This window comes from Propithecus coquereli, unplaced genomic scaffold, assembly GCF_000956105.1.
Source record: "Propithecus coquereli isolate 6110/MARCELLA unplaced genomic scaffold, Pcoq_1.0 Scaffold122, whole genome shotgun sequence".
NCBI lineage: Eukaryota > Metazoa > Chordata > Mammalia > Primates > Indriidae > Propithecus > Propithecus coquereli.
The window spans coordinates 3043348-3059712 of NW_012136303.1; the positions used below are offsets into that span (position 1 = coordinate 3043348).

The 16365-nt window shown below is 56.4% G+C and overlaps 1 protein-coding gene across 1 annotated transcript; it reads right to left on the bottom strand.

The window, feature by feature from the left end:
* On the bottom strand, nt 1–14760 carry LOC105827518. Its single transcript, XM_012665715.1, has 15 exons — nt 14652–14760; nt 13446–13662; nt 10992–11096; nt 9867–9998; nt 9001–9085; nt 8845–8908; nt 8320–8405; nt 7480–7662; nt 6383–6436; nt 5230–5382; nt 4067–4134; nt 3813–3858; nt 3541–3604; nt 2201–2280; nt 1–39 (listed from the first exon to the last, which is right to left on the bottom strand). The coding sequence occupies exons 1-15, from the start codon at nt 14758–14760 to the stop codon at nt 1–3; spliced, it is 1485 nt and encodes a 494-aa protein (XP_012521169.1).
* Nucleotides 14761–16365: the final 1605 nt, after the last annotated feature.

The following is a 16365-nucleotide window of genomic DNA, read 5'->3' on the forward strand; positions in this document are numbered from 1 at the left end:
CTACTCCTCCGGAACCGGAACCGTCAGCAGCAGGTAATCCTGGGGATGGAGCAGAGATTCTCCCTGTCCTTCCTGGTCGCCCAGAAAACCCGCTGTCCCTGAGGCTGCTCTTGCCACTCCCGGGAGGGGCCCTGTGTGTGTCCCGAGGACGAGGACGACAGGCCTTCCCCTGGTCCAGGACAGCAGAGTCAGGGACTGACTGGACGAGGCGGGGATGGAGTGGGAGGAGAGCAGTCCAGGAAAGCTTGTGAGGGAAGGAACAGACCAGACCTTGGGGCCTTCCAGAGAGCCCGTGTGTCAAGGAGACGCTAACATCTCTGTGTGAGGGTTTGTCCTGCGGGAGTCGCCCTGAGATGGGCCCCTCACCCAGCGAGAGCCTCCCACATGTTCCCACCCACAGTGCCCAGATCTCTGCCAGACCTGGCTGTGCTGCTGGAGTCTCTCTGTTCCTGCACCTGTTTCCCCACCAGAATGGGAGCTCCTGGAGACAGGACTGGGTCTAACTCGTCTCTTTTTCCAGAATTGCTGAGCACAGGGCCAGGCACAGAGCAGTCAGTGATGTACATTGACTGACCGAATGGGTGATGGCGAATGGATGCGTGGGCAATCAGGGCAGCCACGCAAGGCTGTGCAGACTGTGCACTGCCCAACTCCAGGTGGCGTCGTTCACGTAAACTATGGTGTGACTGGTGCGCCCTGGAGTTGTGTCATGGATGACCCGCACACGAGTACGAGGAAGGCTTGAAACGAGTCAGCGAGCTAGCCAGTGGGCCCGTCCACACTCTCTCCCTGCCTCACGCAGGTCTGGCTCTGAGACAGCTGCTGGGCTGGTGCAAGGCTCTGCTCCTCTTTGACATTCAGAGCACAGAGGGCCCCGCCCACCCTGGGCAGCACTCTGAGCTGATGGGCCCACCTAGCCGGCATGTGCAGCAGCATTCCTGGGGCGGCCCCAGCCCCTGCATCACCGGTAATGGCTCCTCTAGCCCTCGCTGAGTGCGTCTGGGCCTCTCCTCCCTGTTAGGGTCACCCTGGGCTGAATGCAGGAGAGGGGTCTGCAGGGTGGGGGTGGGGAGAAGCATAGCCAGCAGCAGGGGTGTGGTGAAGCAAGCTGCTGCTGCTTGCTCCCGCCTCCTTTGGTGCAGCAGAGAGTCCTGGAGCCAAAGCTTTCTGTGTGGGCTGGTGGGTCATCTTCTGTCAAATGCCGGAGTAGGGCTTGGTGAAATCAGCGGTCCTGACAGTCCCTCATGTTTGTAAAGGAGAACCCTCATTTCCAGCTCTGGGGGAGAAACATCCTTATCCCCATTTCCAGACATGGATAAGAGGCCCAGAGAAGGGCAGTGGCTTCCCTGAGGTCACACAGCAGGAGGTTCTGTCTGATTCTCTCTGCCTCTGTCCTTCCTGCTCTGCTATTTAGGAATGGGAATCTTTGTAAGGTGGAAGACAAAGAAATGAAGGGCATCTCTAGGCACCCCCCAATCCCAGCTCCCCCATCCACCTTCTCCCAGGTTCACCCGACAGTGGGCAGGAAAAGGGCCTAGTAGACAGGGTGGCTCCAGGGGCAGACTCAGAGCTGGCACACTCCCCTGCTGGTATCTTTGTGGTTCCTTCACTAGTTCTCTCTGCCCGCTGGTCTCTGCCACATCTTACCTCCCTGGCGTTTAGGCAGCCTGGCGTGGGCCCGGGGTCCCACCCTCTGCCGGTTCATAGATAGCAGGTGCCAGAGGCAACAGCCCTGTTCTGGGGTTCAGGACAGCAAGTTCTAGGGTGGTGGGTGGTCCAGGCTAAGGGTATAGGCTTTGAAATCAGATGAACCCTGGTTGGAATCCCGGCTCTGCTGCCCTGGACAAGTCTCTCTGCCTCTCTGTGCCCTAGTTCCCTCCATTGTCAAACAGGGGAAATGACAGCATCAACTTGGTGGAGCTACTTGTGAAGATCACTTGTGTAAGGCAAGGAAGCTCTCGAGGAGCCCTGTGGTCTGGCTCCCTGTGGGGTATGTGTAGCCCCTTGGAGCCTCGGTTTCCTCATCTGTAATGGGGTGTCACATGCAGGATGGCCGTGAGCAGGAGGTGGGGAGAGGTAGGTGAAGGGCCAGTGCAGGGAAGCTTCTGCCCCTGCAAGATGGGGACAAGGCACCTCCGGGGCGGCGCTTCTGGCTCTCACCACCCATGAGCATCTCAGGAAGCTCCTTTTGCCAGCCTACCTCAGAGAGGTCCATTTGGACCTGGTCGAAGGAGATGCCGTTGATGCTGGGCAGGGGGAGGTGGTGTTCTCTGAGCAGCTCTGCAAGAGAGGTGGGCAGGGGAACTCAGTGCCCTGGTGGGCAGAGGTGTCTGTGGGCCCAGGGCAAGGGGCGGCGTGGGGCCAGGCCAGCCGATCCCTGGCTGCTCCACTGCCCAGACAGGGAAGGGACTGGATGTGTCTGTCCCCCCTCTTACCCCTCTTGCTCAGGGAGGAACCCCCCTCACCCCACATCAGGCAGCCTCTGAACACCGAGCAGCTGTCTCTGGGAAAGCCAGTTTCTAAATAGCTTCTCTACGACTTACTAAGAACCTATCTTAAGGGAAATTCTTCTAAAACATATTCAGTAACTGTGAACACATTCTTATGAAGACATTCTTCTCAGCAGCATTTTAAGAAATGTTCAATTTGTTCTTATAAATCTATTAATGAATTTTATTCTTCTTCAATTGGGGGAAATAGCTGAAAACACTACACACTCCTAAAAATGGTAAAATGTTGGCAGAAACAAAATGTCTCAAAAAAGAATTAGAAAGAAGTTAGAATAAACTGAAAAAATTAACCTCAAAATACTAGAAATTTGGTTATATTAATAAGAAAATATTTGCTGAATATATCAAAAAAGGAGAATATTCATGAATGTACTTATTTCTCTTATATGTGAAAAATAGTCCGTACAGCAAGTTTTTGGTAAATTGGTAAACTTGAAGAATTGGTCATTTTGTAATTTTGGTTTCAGCGAATGAACCATTTGGCAGGCCATTGATTTTTAGCAAACTCAGTTTCCCAGATTGGACCTTGAGGGCCTGGCTTGGGCCCTCCTGGCCCGTGTCTGTGCTGACTGTCATCGCTCTGGGGTCAGGGGAGGGTCAGATACCCCCCTGCTGGCCTGATGGGTCTTTACCTGCCTGTTCCTCTAGTATCACCCTGCTAGTTGAAGCACAGAGAAAAGCCCCTGCTGAGGAAGAAAGCCAGACTTGCTGTGTGACCTTGGGTAAGTCACTTAGCCTTTCTGAGCCTAGTTGGAGAGGTCCCATCTGCAAGACAGAAGGCTGAGCCAGGTGATTTCTCAAGGGTGAGTGAGTTCTGAGCCGTTTATCCTGTGTGATTTTCTGAGTGTCTCCTGGGTATGAGGCATTGGTCTGGGTGCTGGTCTGGGTGCTGTCCTGGCTGTGGGCAGTTTGTACCCAACCCAGGGGACAAGGCCGAAGCCGGCTGCCTGCGGAGGCCCTTTGGACATGTCCGATGCAGCGCCGAGGTGCATGATATGTGGGCACGACAGAGAAACAAAGTGGGGTTCACCATTGTGACGGGGCAGAAACACCCTCTTCAGAAGCTCTAGGAGAAAGGCCTTCAGGCATCCTTCCTGCAACAGACAAATGAGGAACAGGAAGTTCATGTCCCCAGGGCCGGCAGGTGCTAACCACAGGAGTGGGGGGAGCCTGTAGGCGATCGGGAGAAGTACTGGACTCTTCCCTCACCCCCACCCCCCCAGCGGGCATGGGGGCTCCAGGGGTGGAAAGTGAATGAGGCTTTCAACTTGGATGAGGCCAAGGCCAAGGGAAGGGTCTCACCTGCTTCTTGATGCCAGCGGGGTAGGGGCCCAGGGTGACCGTGGTGCTACCAGAGAAAAGAGGTCACTTTCAAGTCACGGCAGCTGTTTGGGGGTGCAGTGCTCAGCGAGCTGCGGGCCACACCCCTCTCTCCGTCCTGTAAACCCCTGTCCTGCTGACAGCAGGTGGGAACGTGCACCCCTTAACCGCACTTTCTCCCCATCTCTCTGTCACCATCTTATTTTTCCTGAGCATCCCAAACAAAAGAGCGTTACCTGTTTGGAGCGAACTGGATTATTAGGTCCTGATTTCTTGAGGAAAACACAGCCTTTGAAAAGAGTTTCTGCGAGGAAATGAGGTCCGAACAGGAGGGGAATTTAGGTTCCAGCCAGAGGGATCCCCTGCTCCCAGCCCCAGGAATCCTCGCTCAGGGTTGGCCTTCTCATCGGCCCTCGCCCCTCCCCATGCCACCGTCTCCTCCAGCTGCTGGTTCGCTGTGTCCAGACCACGCACGTGCTGGCCTTGCCGTGGGAGGGGACACAGGTGGGTACTGGGTGCTCCTGGTCCGGGGAGCCAGGGCTGAGACAGGGAGGGGCTCGGCTCAGTGGAGGGAAAGCCTTTTGTAACGAGAGTCACCGGCCCTGGAATCACCACTGCTTGGAAGCAGGGGACCCCCGGGTTTTGGTGGCAGGGGGGTGTCTAGGGACCTCCATAATTCACACGGTCACCTTATGAACCAGAAATAAGGTGACTTTTCACCACCAGCTAGCGACGACCAGCTCCTTTGCCACAGAGTCATGCCAACCAACATCCCAGGGTCCTGTTGCCGGTGCCACTCGGCTCGCTTACAGTGGGGACCCCCCTGTGCCCTTATCTGAGGCATCTTCCTAATCTCAAGGTCTGTGGACTGGGAAGTAGGAACCCCAAGGGGGCTCAGAATAGAGAAGATGAAACTTTTGGGGGACTACATTTCCCCAGAATGCCTCCCGGGGCCCAGCCCTCTCTGGCCTGGCCGCCCTTTCTCAGGGAGTGGAGAAACGCAGGCGTGTTTCGGCCCCCTGGGAACTCCTTGTCTCCCAACGTCCTCCCTGGCTTTTGATGCAGTCGTGCCCGGGGGAGAGAGTCAAAAGGCCTAACCGCCACCTGGCAAGGGGCCCGAGCTGAGGGGCTCGGAGACAAACCCCTTTAGTTGCCGCGGAGGCCCTTGGGGAGCATCCAGGGCGGGGGTGCGCACGTCGGGAGCAGGTGTCGAAGTATTTCATTTAATGTTTTAGCAGCAGGCACAGCTAGGCGGTGGGCCGATTGAATGCGAGCAGGTGACACAGTGGCGAGATTTGCCACAGCCTCCTGTCACCCTGCTCTCAGCCCGCAGGCCCTGTAGGGGCCCTCACCGTGGACCCAGGCCCCCAGGGGACAAAGACGTTTGCGTCTCACTCACCCAGGAAACCGGGACAGAGGAGGTGTCGCTGGGCCCCAGCAGCACGAGCAAGCCTGGCTGGATGACTGTGGCCGTGCGGCCGTCAAGGCGGACCGTGGGAGGATCAGGGGTGTTGATGGTCAGTCGCATGCTCCCTCCGGACCGATGAGAAGCCTGGATGAGGTTAAAGCAGAGGTGCAGGCAGGGACGGAAGACGGCTGTCCTCGGCCCCAGCTTGAGGCATGGGAACAAGACCATGCGAGGAGTCAGGCGCCTGGGTTTTCATTCTAGCTCCGCGGCAACTCGCTGGGCGGCCGTGGGAGGCCCTTTACGTTCCCTGGGCGTCTCTGAGGTGGGGTTGCATCCTCCTCTTCCTGGGCGTACATAGCAGGTAGGAGCATGGATTTTTGGAACCAGAGTTCCGGCTCCACCGCTTGCAAGCTGTGTGGCCCAAGGCAAGTTTCTTAATCTCTCTGCGCCTTGATTTTCACTTTGGTAAAATAGGGATAATAATCGCACCTTCCCCAGGGGGGCGTTGTGAGGATTAAATGAGTTAACTTATATAAGGTGCCTGGAGAAGCACCCAGCACCCAGTAACGCTATTCACTTGGCGGCTGCCATGATCACTGTTAATATTATTATTACTGTTTGCCTCTCAGTGCCGTGTTCTAAAAGCCTTTGGAGAGGGGACACGAGCGTGGATTTTGAAGTCAAGAACTGAGTTGGAATCCTGGCCTCCACTCATAGAGCAACGTGAGCTCGGGCAAGTGAGTTCCCCTTATCGAGCCTTAGTCTGTTCGTCTGTAAAAGGGGCTGACAGTGCAGGGCTACCCGAGGGTTACACCGATGTGGGTGGAGGCACCTGTTCGCAGTCGCCGCCCGCTACTGTCTAGGTGCGCCTTGGCAGGCCTGGGGTCTCGTTAGTAGTGACCGATAATGGCGGCCACACAGCTGTGGTCACCTGGGCCGGGCACTGAACGAAGTGCCCTACTCGCGTCATCTCATTTGATTTCACGACGCCTGTGAAGCAGGTGCAGTGGTTTTCAGTCCACGGCAGGAGACCCTGGCCAAATGGAACACGCCTGCGTGTCCTGGCCCAGCCCGGCCTCCCGGGCCAGCATCTTCCCCGAGCCCCTGGCCAGGGTGCTGGACGAGGGGTTGGTAACACACCCACCTTGGGCCCCGGCTCCAGTTCTCTTAATGACAACAGCCGAGCGAGTGCAGAGGCCTGGAAAAAGGACAAAGTGTGTGTCAGCCTTTGGAACCCGGCAGGTCTGTTCTGAGCAGTCGGGGGGTGGGGAGGGGGGCTCAGCGAGGTTCGAGGAGAGGTGACGTCCCCAGCTGTATGCAGCACCTGCACACGGTCGTCCTTAGCGTGGGAGCAGCCACTCGTCTGGTTTCTCACATGGCGAGAACAGAGCGGAGAGCTTACTTTACATCCTTCCGTGCAGTGGCCCAGGGGGGCTCTCCGAGGAGACTCCGCCATTTGTACCGAGACCAGTGGGGGACGGAAGAGTGTTCCAGGCAGAGACCAGCGTGTGCCGGGGCTCTGAGGTGGGCGGCCCAGCCCGCGTGGCAGGAGTGTAGTGGGTGAGGAGACGCGGCTAGGGACGGGGCAGGGGCCGGATCGCACAGGGCCCCAGGAGCTGCAGGGGCCCGATGTTATCAGAGTGTACTGAGGAGTTGCTGGGGCTTCTGAGCAGCGATGTATCTGGATTTTCCCCTCATTGATGCCCCCCTGACCCTGGGAGCTGGCTCTTCTTGCAGACCTGTGTGTGTGCCTCCTTGTCACCATTCTGCCACCTCCTGAGAGACGTTTTCGCTGACTAGAGCGTCCAGGGTAGCCCTCTCACCTCCACCAGTCACTCACTGCCCCGTGGCCCTGCTTACTTTTAATAAATAAGATACATTCTTTTATTCATCCAAAAATTTTCTTGTTAAGTTTCTAATCCCCCACTGGACTCTGAGTTCTGCAAGGGCGGGCACCTTGTGTGCACAGGCTCGGCACACAGTAGGCAGGCAATAAATATTTGCCGCTTAAATGAATGGATAGGTGTTAGGAAGAGAGGAACAACAAAGGGGTCTTCATGTCCAGGAACATCTTCCCAGGTGAGGGGACTTCTACGCTGGGTTTTGAAGTTCAAATAGGAGTTCTCCAGGTGAGGTCCAGAGAGGGGAATTGATTCGTGTAGGCCCACCCAGAAAGGCACTTTTGCCACCTGGACCTTGGTTTCTTCTGCCCATCCCGACGCCCCTTCCTCCAGCACTTACTGTGGGGTCCTGGGGGTCCACAGGGGTCTCCGTGCTGGTGTAGAGGCAGGACAAGATGTCATTGTAGACTTCCAGCCCAAAGACCAGGTCTGCCATGCTTCCCTGGGCTAATCTTGGGAGGGGCTGGGGGGCCAGGCGCTCAGGCCTTGGGGCTCTCTGGCCTGGGCTACAGGAGGTCATGAGCTTCAGAGAAATGAAGGAGGAAGAAGAAATTCAGTGGGAACAGCTGCCCTGGCCAGCAGTTGTTCATAGCATACTGTCGGCTCCCTGTGCCTGGCGCGGTGCTAGACGTTTACGCGCAGTCTCATCTGTGACATGGGAACGACCCACTGCCACCAGTTGACAATGAGGAAGCTGAAGTCCAGAGAGGTGAAGTGGCTTATTGAGCATTGCACACGTGGTACGAGGTAGAGCGGGGCTTTCGACCCGGGAGCTGGGCTTCCTGCTTCGCCCTGTCCGACCCCAGTCCCTTCTCTGAGCCTCGGTTTCCCCATCTGAGAGGTCCGTTCCAGCTGGGGCGCTGTGTGTGGCCCCACAGCCCCTGAGCTCACCCACCTGCCCCTCGCTGGAGTGTGGCGCTCGCTCACTGGCCACGCAGCCCTGTGGGGCCCTCTTCTCCCACGGCCCAGCCCAAGCCCCCAGGGCATGTGGGGCATCCCACTCTCCTTCCCCCTCCCCCTCCCCTCCCCCACCACCCCTTCGCTTGCTCCTTCTCCTTCCTCCATCCTCCTCCTCCTCCCTTTGCTCCTATCCAGAGAAGCCCCATCTCCTTTTCCTCTTTGCCCCTCCCCCAGACCAGGGGACATCCCCAGAGGGTCGGCCCAGCGGGGGCAGGCGCACCTGGACTTTCATCAGGATGGCTTCCTCTGTGAGCTCCGTGGTGGTGACAAAGTACTGCAAGTCCTCAGGGCCGGAGCTGGCCAGGGCTGCAATGAGGAAATGGAACTGGGCTCAACCTGCCCCAGGGAGGGAGGGAGGGGTGTGGGGAGGCAGGGAGAGGCTCCTTCTCCCTCTCTGCCTAGCTGCAGGCTCCTCCAGGGCTGGCCTTGTGCTCCTTGTAGCAGTGAACATTCTAGCAATAACTTGGTGTCAGGTTGTATGTATTAATATTATCACTACAATCTTACTCTGTGAGCCTATGAATAATCCCATTCTATAGACTAGGAAACTGAGGCTCAAAGGTGAAAATGACTTACCAAGGTCACAGGCTATATTGCCCCCCTTTTCCCCTCCCTAGAAAGTGGGCTTCCTGGGGGCAGAGGTTTTCTGTCTTGTTCCCCATCATATTCCCAGAGCCTAGAACAGTGCCCAGCACACAGTAGGGGGACAGGAGACGAGCTCCTGCCTTGGCCAGTAGCAACTTACGCAGAGTGACTTGCAGTAGGTCTTCCAGCAGCGAGTTGAGCAGGGTGGTAGCCAGGGGGCACACCTGGAGGGAAGGCATGATGGGGCGAGGTTGAGGGGCTCTCCCTTGGGGTCACACCTTTCTCCTAAGGAGGCAGGGCAGGCGGGGTAACTCACTATCTTCTGCAGGAGGAAGGGCAATGCCTCGTCCAGGATACTCGTCACCAACTTCAGAACTTCATTCACCAGGAGGGAGTCCATCCTACGGGGAGGGGGCAGCTGGTGGGGTCTGACACAGCATGGCGGGGAGACTGGCCAGAGCAGGAGTCAGGGCAGGGCTGAGGACGCCCCCTCTGGGCCTGTGTGGCCCGGACGCTGCCCCCTCCCTGCCTGGTGTCTCCCTCCCCTCCCCTCCTCTCTTCTCTTCTCTTCCCCCTTTCCACTTCTGCTCTGTCCCCCTTCTTGTCTTCTTGCTTTCTCCTCCTTCTCTCTATTTCTTCCTAATTCTCTGTCTCTGTCTCTTTATTTCTCTCTCTGATGAGGGTCTCTGGGATTTTCGAGCAGAGAGAGGTCATGCCTAGCAGTGGAGGTCATGGAAGACTTCCTGGAGGAGGTGTTGTGTTAGGTAAATATAAGAATGATAGTGGCCACTTCATGTGGCACTTTCTGTGCTAAGTGGGCCATGTGGGTTAGCTCATCTCTTTTCCACAACCACCTGCGCCGGCTGGTACTATGAGCGATTCCATTTTATCCGTGAGGAGATGGAGGCTCCTAGAGGTCAAATAGGTTGCCCAGGTCCCCATCGTTGGGAAGTGACCAAACTGAGGTTTGGACCTGGGCGGATAAATACACTTAGCATTGACAGCGTGGAGGCAGGAGATGTGGCAGGTGGCGTGTGCAGTCTGTGGCCTTGGGGGTGACCCTGCCCTGATGCTCTGGTCACTCTGGTCACAACCAGGCTGGGGAGAGGCAGTCCCAGCCCTGAGTCTCTGCGGAGGATCAGTGGAGGAAGGGCTGGTGTCCGGCCCCGCCCAGGCACTCACTGCTCCAGCACCTCGATGCTCAGGTATCCCGGTGGGGCGTGGCACTCCTCAAAGGCCACCTTGGTTTCATTTCCTGTCTGTTCCAGCCGTACTCCAATGCGAATGTTTTTGATGACTCTGAGCCGCAGGATCCTGCAGGGACAGTATGTCTGGGCAGGCGCCAAGCCAGAGCCCAAGGTTGAGACCAGAGACGACAAGCAAGAAGCTGGTAGCCTGCAGTTGCCTGGAGCGCTCCAGTGAGAAACTAGGGGAGTTCATTAAAAATCTGGGAAACCTGGAAGATCTGACAACACTGGGTCAGCGTCCCCACAGGGTGGCAAACACCTGGGGCATTGGGTGACCTTGAGATGGCCACGTGCTCTCCGGTTTGCTGTGGTCCCCACCAGGCCAACAGTCGAGTTGCATTTTTACTGCATCGTCACTGCAAGAGTGATTGTATTTACCATAGAGCAGAGAAGTCTCTCTGCACCCAAGTCTCTATCAAAGATGTTTCCTTGTGCTCACATTGCTATTAAAAGGGGAAGCTAGACCTAGAAAGCCGTATTTTACAAGAAAAACAGGTGTTTAGGAATGTTCCTGTTTCACATGCAAACGCTGGTCCCTATCACTGCCTCTGTTGGTTGCTGCATTTGAAAGCCCGGGTTTGTGCAATTATTCACAGCTCAGAGCTCTGCAGGTGAACTCTCACGACTGCCTGGTGCGGTAGGGAACCTGCGTTATACCCGTTCTATAGGTGCGGAAACAGGTCCAGGGAATGGACGCCCTTGCTCGAGTCGCCCGGCCCAGGAGTGCTAGACTGAACCAGACTGTCCTCGGGTTGTCCCGTTGATGCAGTGACCTGCCCGTTTACTCAGACGGAGTGCGTGTCCCCCGGCGTGGGCGTCAGAGGGTTTTATCTGAGCCTTTGCCACGGGCTTCCCCTGTGTTGTGTGTTGCTGTGTAGGTTCCTCTCCCACTCCTTGACTCAGTTTCCCCATCAGTGAAAATGGCTTTGAAACATACCCAAGTGGGAAGGATGATTGTGGCTTTTGCTAGCCCTGCATGGCTGCCCCTTGAGTCATAGCAGTGAGGGGGAGGCTCCCTGGCCCCCGAGTGCATGGTGAGGAAGCGCCTACGCATACTTACTCCTGGAGCGACAGGTACAGTTTGCAGCGCAACGTGACCTGCAACAGGCTGTCGCTTAGGATTTGCAGGGTGACCTCAGGTCCTTTGGCATCTTCCACGACCAACCTATGAAGGCGTAGAGGGTGTTGGCGTGGCCCGGCCAGGCCTCTGTGACTCTGCGGAGTGTGTGTATCTGCATTGGCTGGAATGCGGCAGACCCCAGGAGGGCTCGGGGTGGCTCTGGGACAGTTCTCTTCCCTTGCCACCAGCCCAGCTGTAGATCACTGAACTCTAGTTCTGGTCTCCAGGCCTTGAAGACCTGGACAAATCCCTTCGCTTCTCTGGACCTCAGTGTCAACCTCTATAAATGGGGAGACTGCAGTGGAAGAGCTGTCTGTGCACATCTGACCCACTTGAATTCGAGTGTGAGCATCTGCAAAGGAAAGCGAGCAGGCAGGAGTCAGGAAATGCAAGGTGGCTGGGGAGCCTGTGGCTGTCCCCTTGGGGACCATCTGCTCTGCTGAGCACCCAGGAGCCTTCTGCTGCCTTCTGTGGCCTCGGGTCCCGGCATCTCCCTGAGCTGAGAGGAGCCCAGTGTTTTACGTACCTTTTGAACGTTAGATACAAGCTGATGACTCACCCGGTGCGACTGGACTAGGGAGCAACAGACCCAAACGCTGGAGGAAAACCTGGCCGGGCCAGGCTCCCCTAAAGGCTGTCCCGCCTCCAGCGTGGAACTTTTGGAAGTTATTTTTTTTGGAGATGGGGGTCTTGATATGTTACCCAGGCTAGAGTGAAGTGGCTATTTGTAGGCATGATCATGGCACACTATAGCCTTGAACTCCTGGGCTTATGTGATCCTCCTGTCTCAGTCTCCCAAGTAGCTGGGACTACAGGCACGTGCCACCACGCCTGGCTCCGGAGGGGTTTTTAAGAATGACTTGGTAGCACTCTGGGAGGCCGAGGCGGGCGGATTGTTTGAGCTCAGGAGTTCGAAACCAGCCTGAACAAGAGCGAGACCCCGTCTCTACTAAAAATAGAAAGAAATTAATCGGACAACTAAAAATATATAGAAAAAATTAGCCGGGAGTGGCGCATGCCTGTGGTCCCAGCTACTCGGGAGGCTGAGGCAAAAGGATTGCTTGAGCCCAGGAGTTTGAGGTTGCTGTGAGCTAGGCTGACGCCACGGCACTCACTCTAGCCGGGGCAAAAGAGTGAGACTCTGTCTTAAAAAAATACAAAAAAAGAATGACTTGGACTATGTGGGGCGTTCCTTTGCTCACACTGATGCCTTGGCACGGGCTGGGGCAGGGTGGGCCCGGCACCCTCCCCCCAAGCTTCTCTGGGCAGTGCCCCACCCACCCAGTGCCCTGGCTTTTCGTTTCATTTCATCCCCATCAGAAAATTTCCCCTGGGTCTTAGGATCTGTCTTCTCTCCCTGCTCATGCTGGGGGATGGATTCAGAGGTGTGCCTGTGGTCAGGGCAGGGGCCCCAGCCCAAATTGACACCATTCATTTACGTTGGCACTTACTTTACCAGGAGTCTCAGACTCAGTCGCCTTCAGGGCCAAGCAGGTAATGGAAGCGAGTGGAGGGGGTGACGGGGACATACTTAGGGGCTACGGGCCTTACACGAATGATTGTCGTGTGGGAGGACAGGGCAGGCCGGCCAGATCTTTGCTTTAGAGAGAATCAGTATTATAGATTGAATCGTGTCCTCCTGCCTTCAAATTCATATGTTGAAGTCCTAACCCTCAATCCCTCAGAACGTGACCTTATTTGGAAATAGGGTTGTTGCAAATGTTATTGGTTAGGTTGAGATGAAGTCACACTGAAGTAGGGTGGGCCCCTAATCCAGCATGACTGGTGTCCTCATACAAAGGGGAATATAGGCCAGGCACAACGGCTCACGCCCGTAATCCCAGCACTTTGGGAGGCTGAGGTGGAAGATCACTCGAGCCCAGGAGTTCAAGACCAGCCTGGGCAATGCAGTGAGAACCCAACTCTACAAAAAATAAGAAAAGTTAGCTGGGCATGGTGGCATGCACTTGTAGTTGCAGCTACTTAGGAGGCTGAGGCAGGAGGATTGTTTGAGCCCAGGAGTTTGAGGCTGCAGTGAGCTATGATCACACCACTGCACTGTAGCCCAGGCGACTGAGCGAGACCCTGTCTCAAAAAAAATATATGTTTTTAAAAACTCTGTGTAAGTTTACAAAACCAACATGTAGGCTGAATGTGGAGGGCGGGAGCCCTGCCAGGCTGTGACCCCAGATCAACACTGCTTTTTTCCTAGGAAGATGTCAAGTGGCTCAGAGAGGTACGGGGGCGAGAAGAACACGCTTGCTCATGCCGTCCAGGCTGTAGAGAACCTCCAGGGACACTCGGGCTTCCCGCTGCCCCTGCTGCACTTGCCAGGGAGGACACAGCAGCTCAGGGAACAGGAAAGGCCAGAGGCAGCCTCGGCTGGGGACTCACCCTCCTGCCTGCAGCAGGTCCCTTAGCAGCGGGAGGCTCTTCCCCGAGAGCAGGTCCCCGACCAGCGACGGGTCCAGCCCACTGCTCTTCTTAGAAAGGCCTTTTCTCACAAAGGGCCGGTGGTCCAGGACGGCGACGCTTTCGCTCATGGCCCCCGTCATGGGCAGGCCGACCAGGTGGTCCACGATGTGGTGCTCTGAGAACAGGTCTGAAATGGCTGAGGACACAAGCCCCTCCTCAGCGTGGGGCTTCAGCCTTCAGTCGTTGAACAAAGGCCGCTACCACCTGCTCTGCGCCAATTTTGACAGTCTTTCACTAATAAGTAATTCTTAAGTGCTTACTCTCTCCTGGGCTCAGGGGACAGGAGCAATGTGACTCCTGCCCTCAAGGAGTTTACTTTCTAGCAAGGGAGACGGACAACCACTGAGCAGTCACATCAGCAAGCAAGATAATTTTTTCGATAGTGACAGGTGCTACAAAGAAAATACAACGGAGCTGAGTTGGAGCATGACTGGAGTGGGGTCTATTTTAGGGGTGACTGGGGAGGGCCTGTCAGAAGAGGAGGCATGTGAGTCAAGACCTGAATGAAGTGAAGGACTCCATTGCTGAGAGATCTGGGGTAGAGCAGTGCAGGCAGAGGGACAGCATGTGCAAAGGCCCTGGGGTGGTGATGAGCCGGTGAGTTTAGGGAACAGAAAGGTCAGTGAGGCTGGAGTGTGGTCAATGGGGTAGGAGATGGGTGGACAACAAGCAGCTCACAGTGAAGAGTTAGGGAGAGAGAAGAACAGAGAACAGATGGAGAGACAGGACGACAGGTACAATGCACTTGGATAAGGCCACGGAGGAGACTTCACCAAAGGGCTGTGGGAACCCAGAGGAAGGAGAGACTCCTTCTTTAGGCAGAAGTAGCAGCATAGCAAGCAGGGAGCCGTGAAGTCTACAGGGTGGTCAGGGAAGGTGGTGTGGCCGAGGCCAGAGATGCAGGCCCTTGAATGCCAGGATGAGGAGCTTGGAGGTTCTCCTGAGGGCACTGGGGAGCCATGGCAGGTGTTAGAGCAGGGGAGGGACAGCTCTAGGTGAAGGAAGGTGAATTCTGTGGCTGGAAAGCGGGAAGCCAAAGGAGGAGCCTTGAGCAGGAGGCAATGCCGTTTCTCACCCCGACTGTCCCTGAGTTCCTGCCTCCCATGCTCACCCCGTAGCATTTACCTGTTTCCAGCTGATTGTTGCTGATCCGCAGATGGAGCAGGTGCTGGGCCTCCCCTTGGGCTTGGGGCAGCAGCCCCTGACACAGCAGTAACCCCCAGAGCAGCAGCATCCTCCTGGCCAGGACCCGCGAAAACAGAGAGGGGAACAGTGATGTCCTTGCTGGGGACCCATCACCTTGCGTCTCCCAGCTCTGCCTCTCCTAGAACCAGCCCCCCAGCTCCGGATCCTTGACCCAGCCTGCGCTTCCCAGCACCACGCTTGTGCTCGCGCATCGCTCGGACCGAGTATCCTTCCCCATCGTGTGGGCTGGCTCCAAAGCTGGGCTCTGCCACTTCCTGTGTGACCTGAGCAGGTCACTTGACCTCTCCATGCTTCAGTTTTCTCATCTGGAAAATGGGCCAGTGATAGTTTGTTGCGAGGAAGACACTCAATACCACGTGCAAAGGGCTGAGCACACAGCAAGCGCCGGCAGCTGCTAACGCGGCTGGGTGTCACCGTGGGAGGTTAAAGGACGTAGTGCTCCTTTCAACACTGGAGCCTTCTGGATCTTGAGACGGCTGTGGGATCGAGGTCGTAGGGGAGGTCCACAGTGGCGGGGCGGGCAGAGGCAGGCACCTGGGGGGCTTGAAGCCACGGATCCGTCCCAAGCAGTAGGGGAACATTTCAACTCGAGCGTTTGCACCGTCCCTACCAGCAGAACCTCGGCCCAGCGCAGACGGCCCAAAGGGCGTCGCCGAGACCCCAGAGTGTGCGGCAGGGGCTTTCTGGGTGGGCAGGAGCACCCCACCAGGAACCGAAGCCTCTGGGATGCAAGGCAGGGACCCGCCGGGATGAGACGTCTCCAGGGCAGATGTCGGCCTGAGCAGGGCCAGCAGGGAGCCACCACTGCCCCCCATGTCACACCCATGAGGAAGCCACCTAGGGGGTAGATGCTGCCCCTGAGCGGGGAGAGGAGACCCCCAATGGCCAAGCCTATTCTGGGGTGCCTGAGGAAGACCTGGCATTGCCCCAAGTATCCAGTTTTTTGCCATTTAGTGGCACATGAATTCAAAACAGTGACTATATTGGGTAATAGAAAAAGAACGTTTTGTGTTTGTTTGCGTATGGGAGTTTTGCTTTCAGGCTGATCTTAAATTCATCCACTCTTCCTCCAGCCGGTGTTTAGGCGGTCTCTATGTCAGGCACTGTTTCCCATCAGTTCATCTGAGCTGGGGTTCTCACCCTCCCTGCCCTCAGCACTTCACGGCTGTCTTCCAGCCCTTTCCACCGCCTGCCCCGCCTCAGCCATACCACCCCAACTTCTTCTGAAGCCCTGACTGTGCCGGCACCACGCCAAAAGCTTTGTGAGCTTTGCTGAGTCCTCACCGCAGTGGTCTGGGATCATCAATATCAGGCCCATTATACAGATGGCGAAACTGAGGCTCAGAAAGGAGAAACGACCTACCCAAGGTAACACAGGTGGTAAGTGACAGAGCTGCGATTCTATCCCAGGTTGTCCTCCCACTCCACCACATTAGTGTAGGTGCTCAAGACATATTTGAGAAATGTCACGTTGACCTCCTCGGCCTTACCTCTCCAAGGATGGGGCTGTCCGGAGTCTCTCCCTGGCCTCTGTCTCCAGCTTCCCAGAAAGACAGCTTTTATAACCTGAGCTCTGAAGCCCAGGTGGGCGGGCACATGGGCAGGAAGTGCAGCCCGTGGCCAGGGCTGTGGC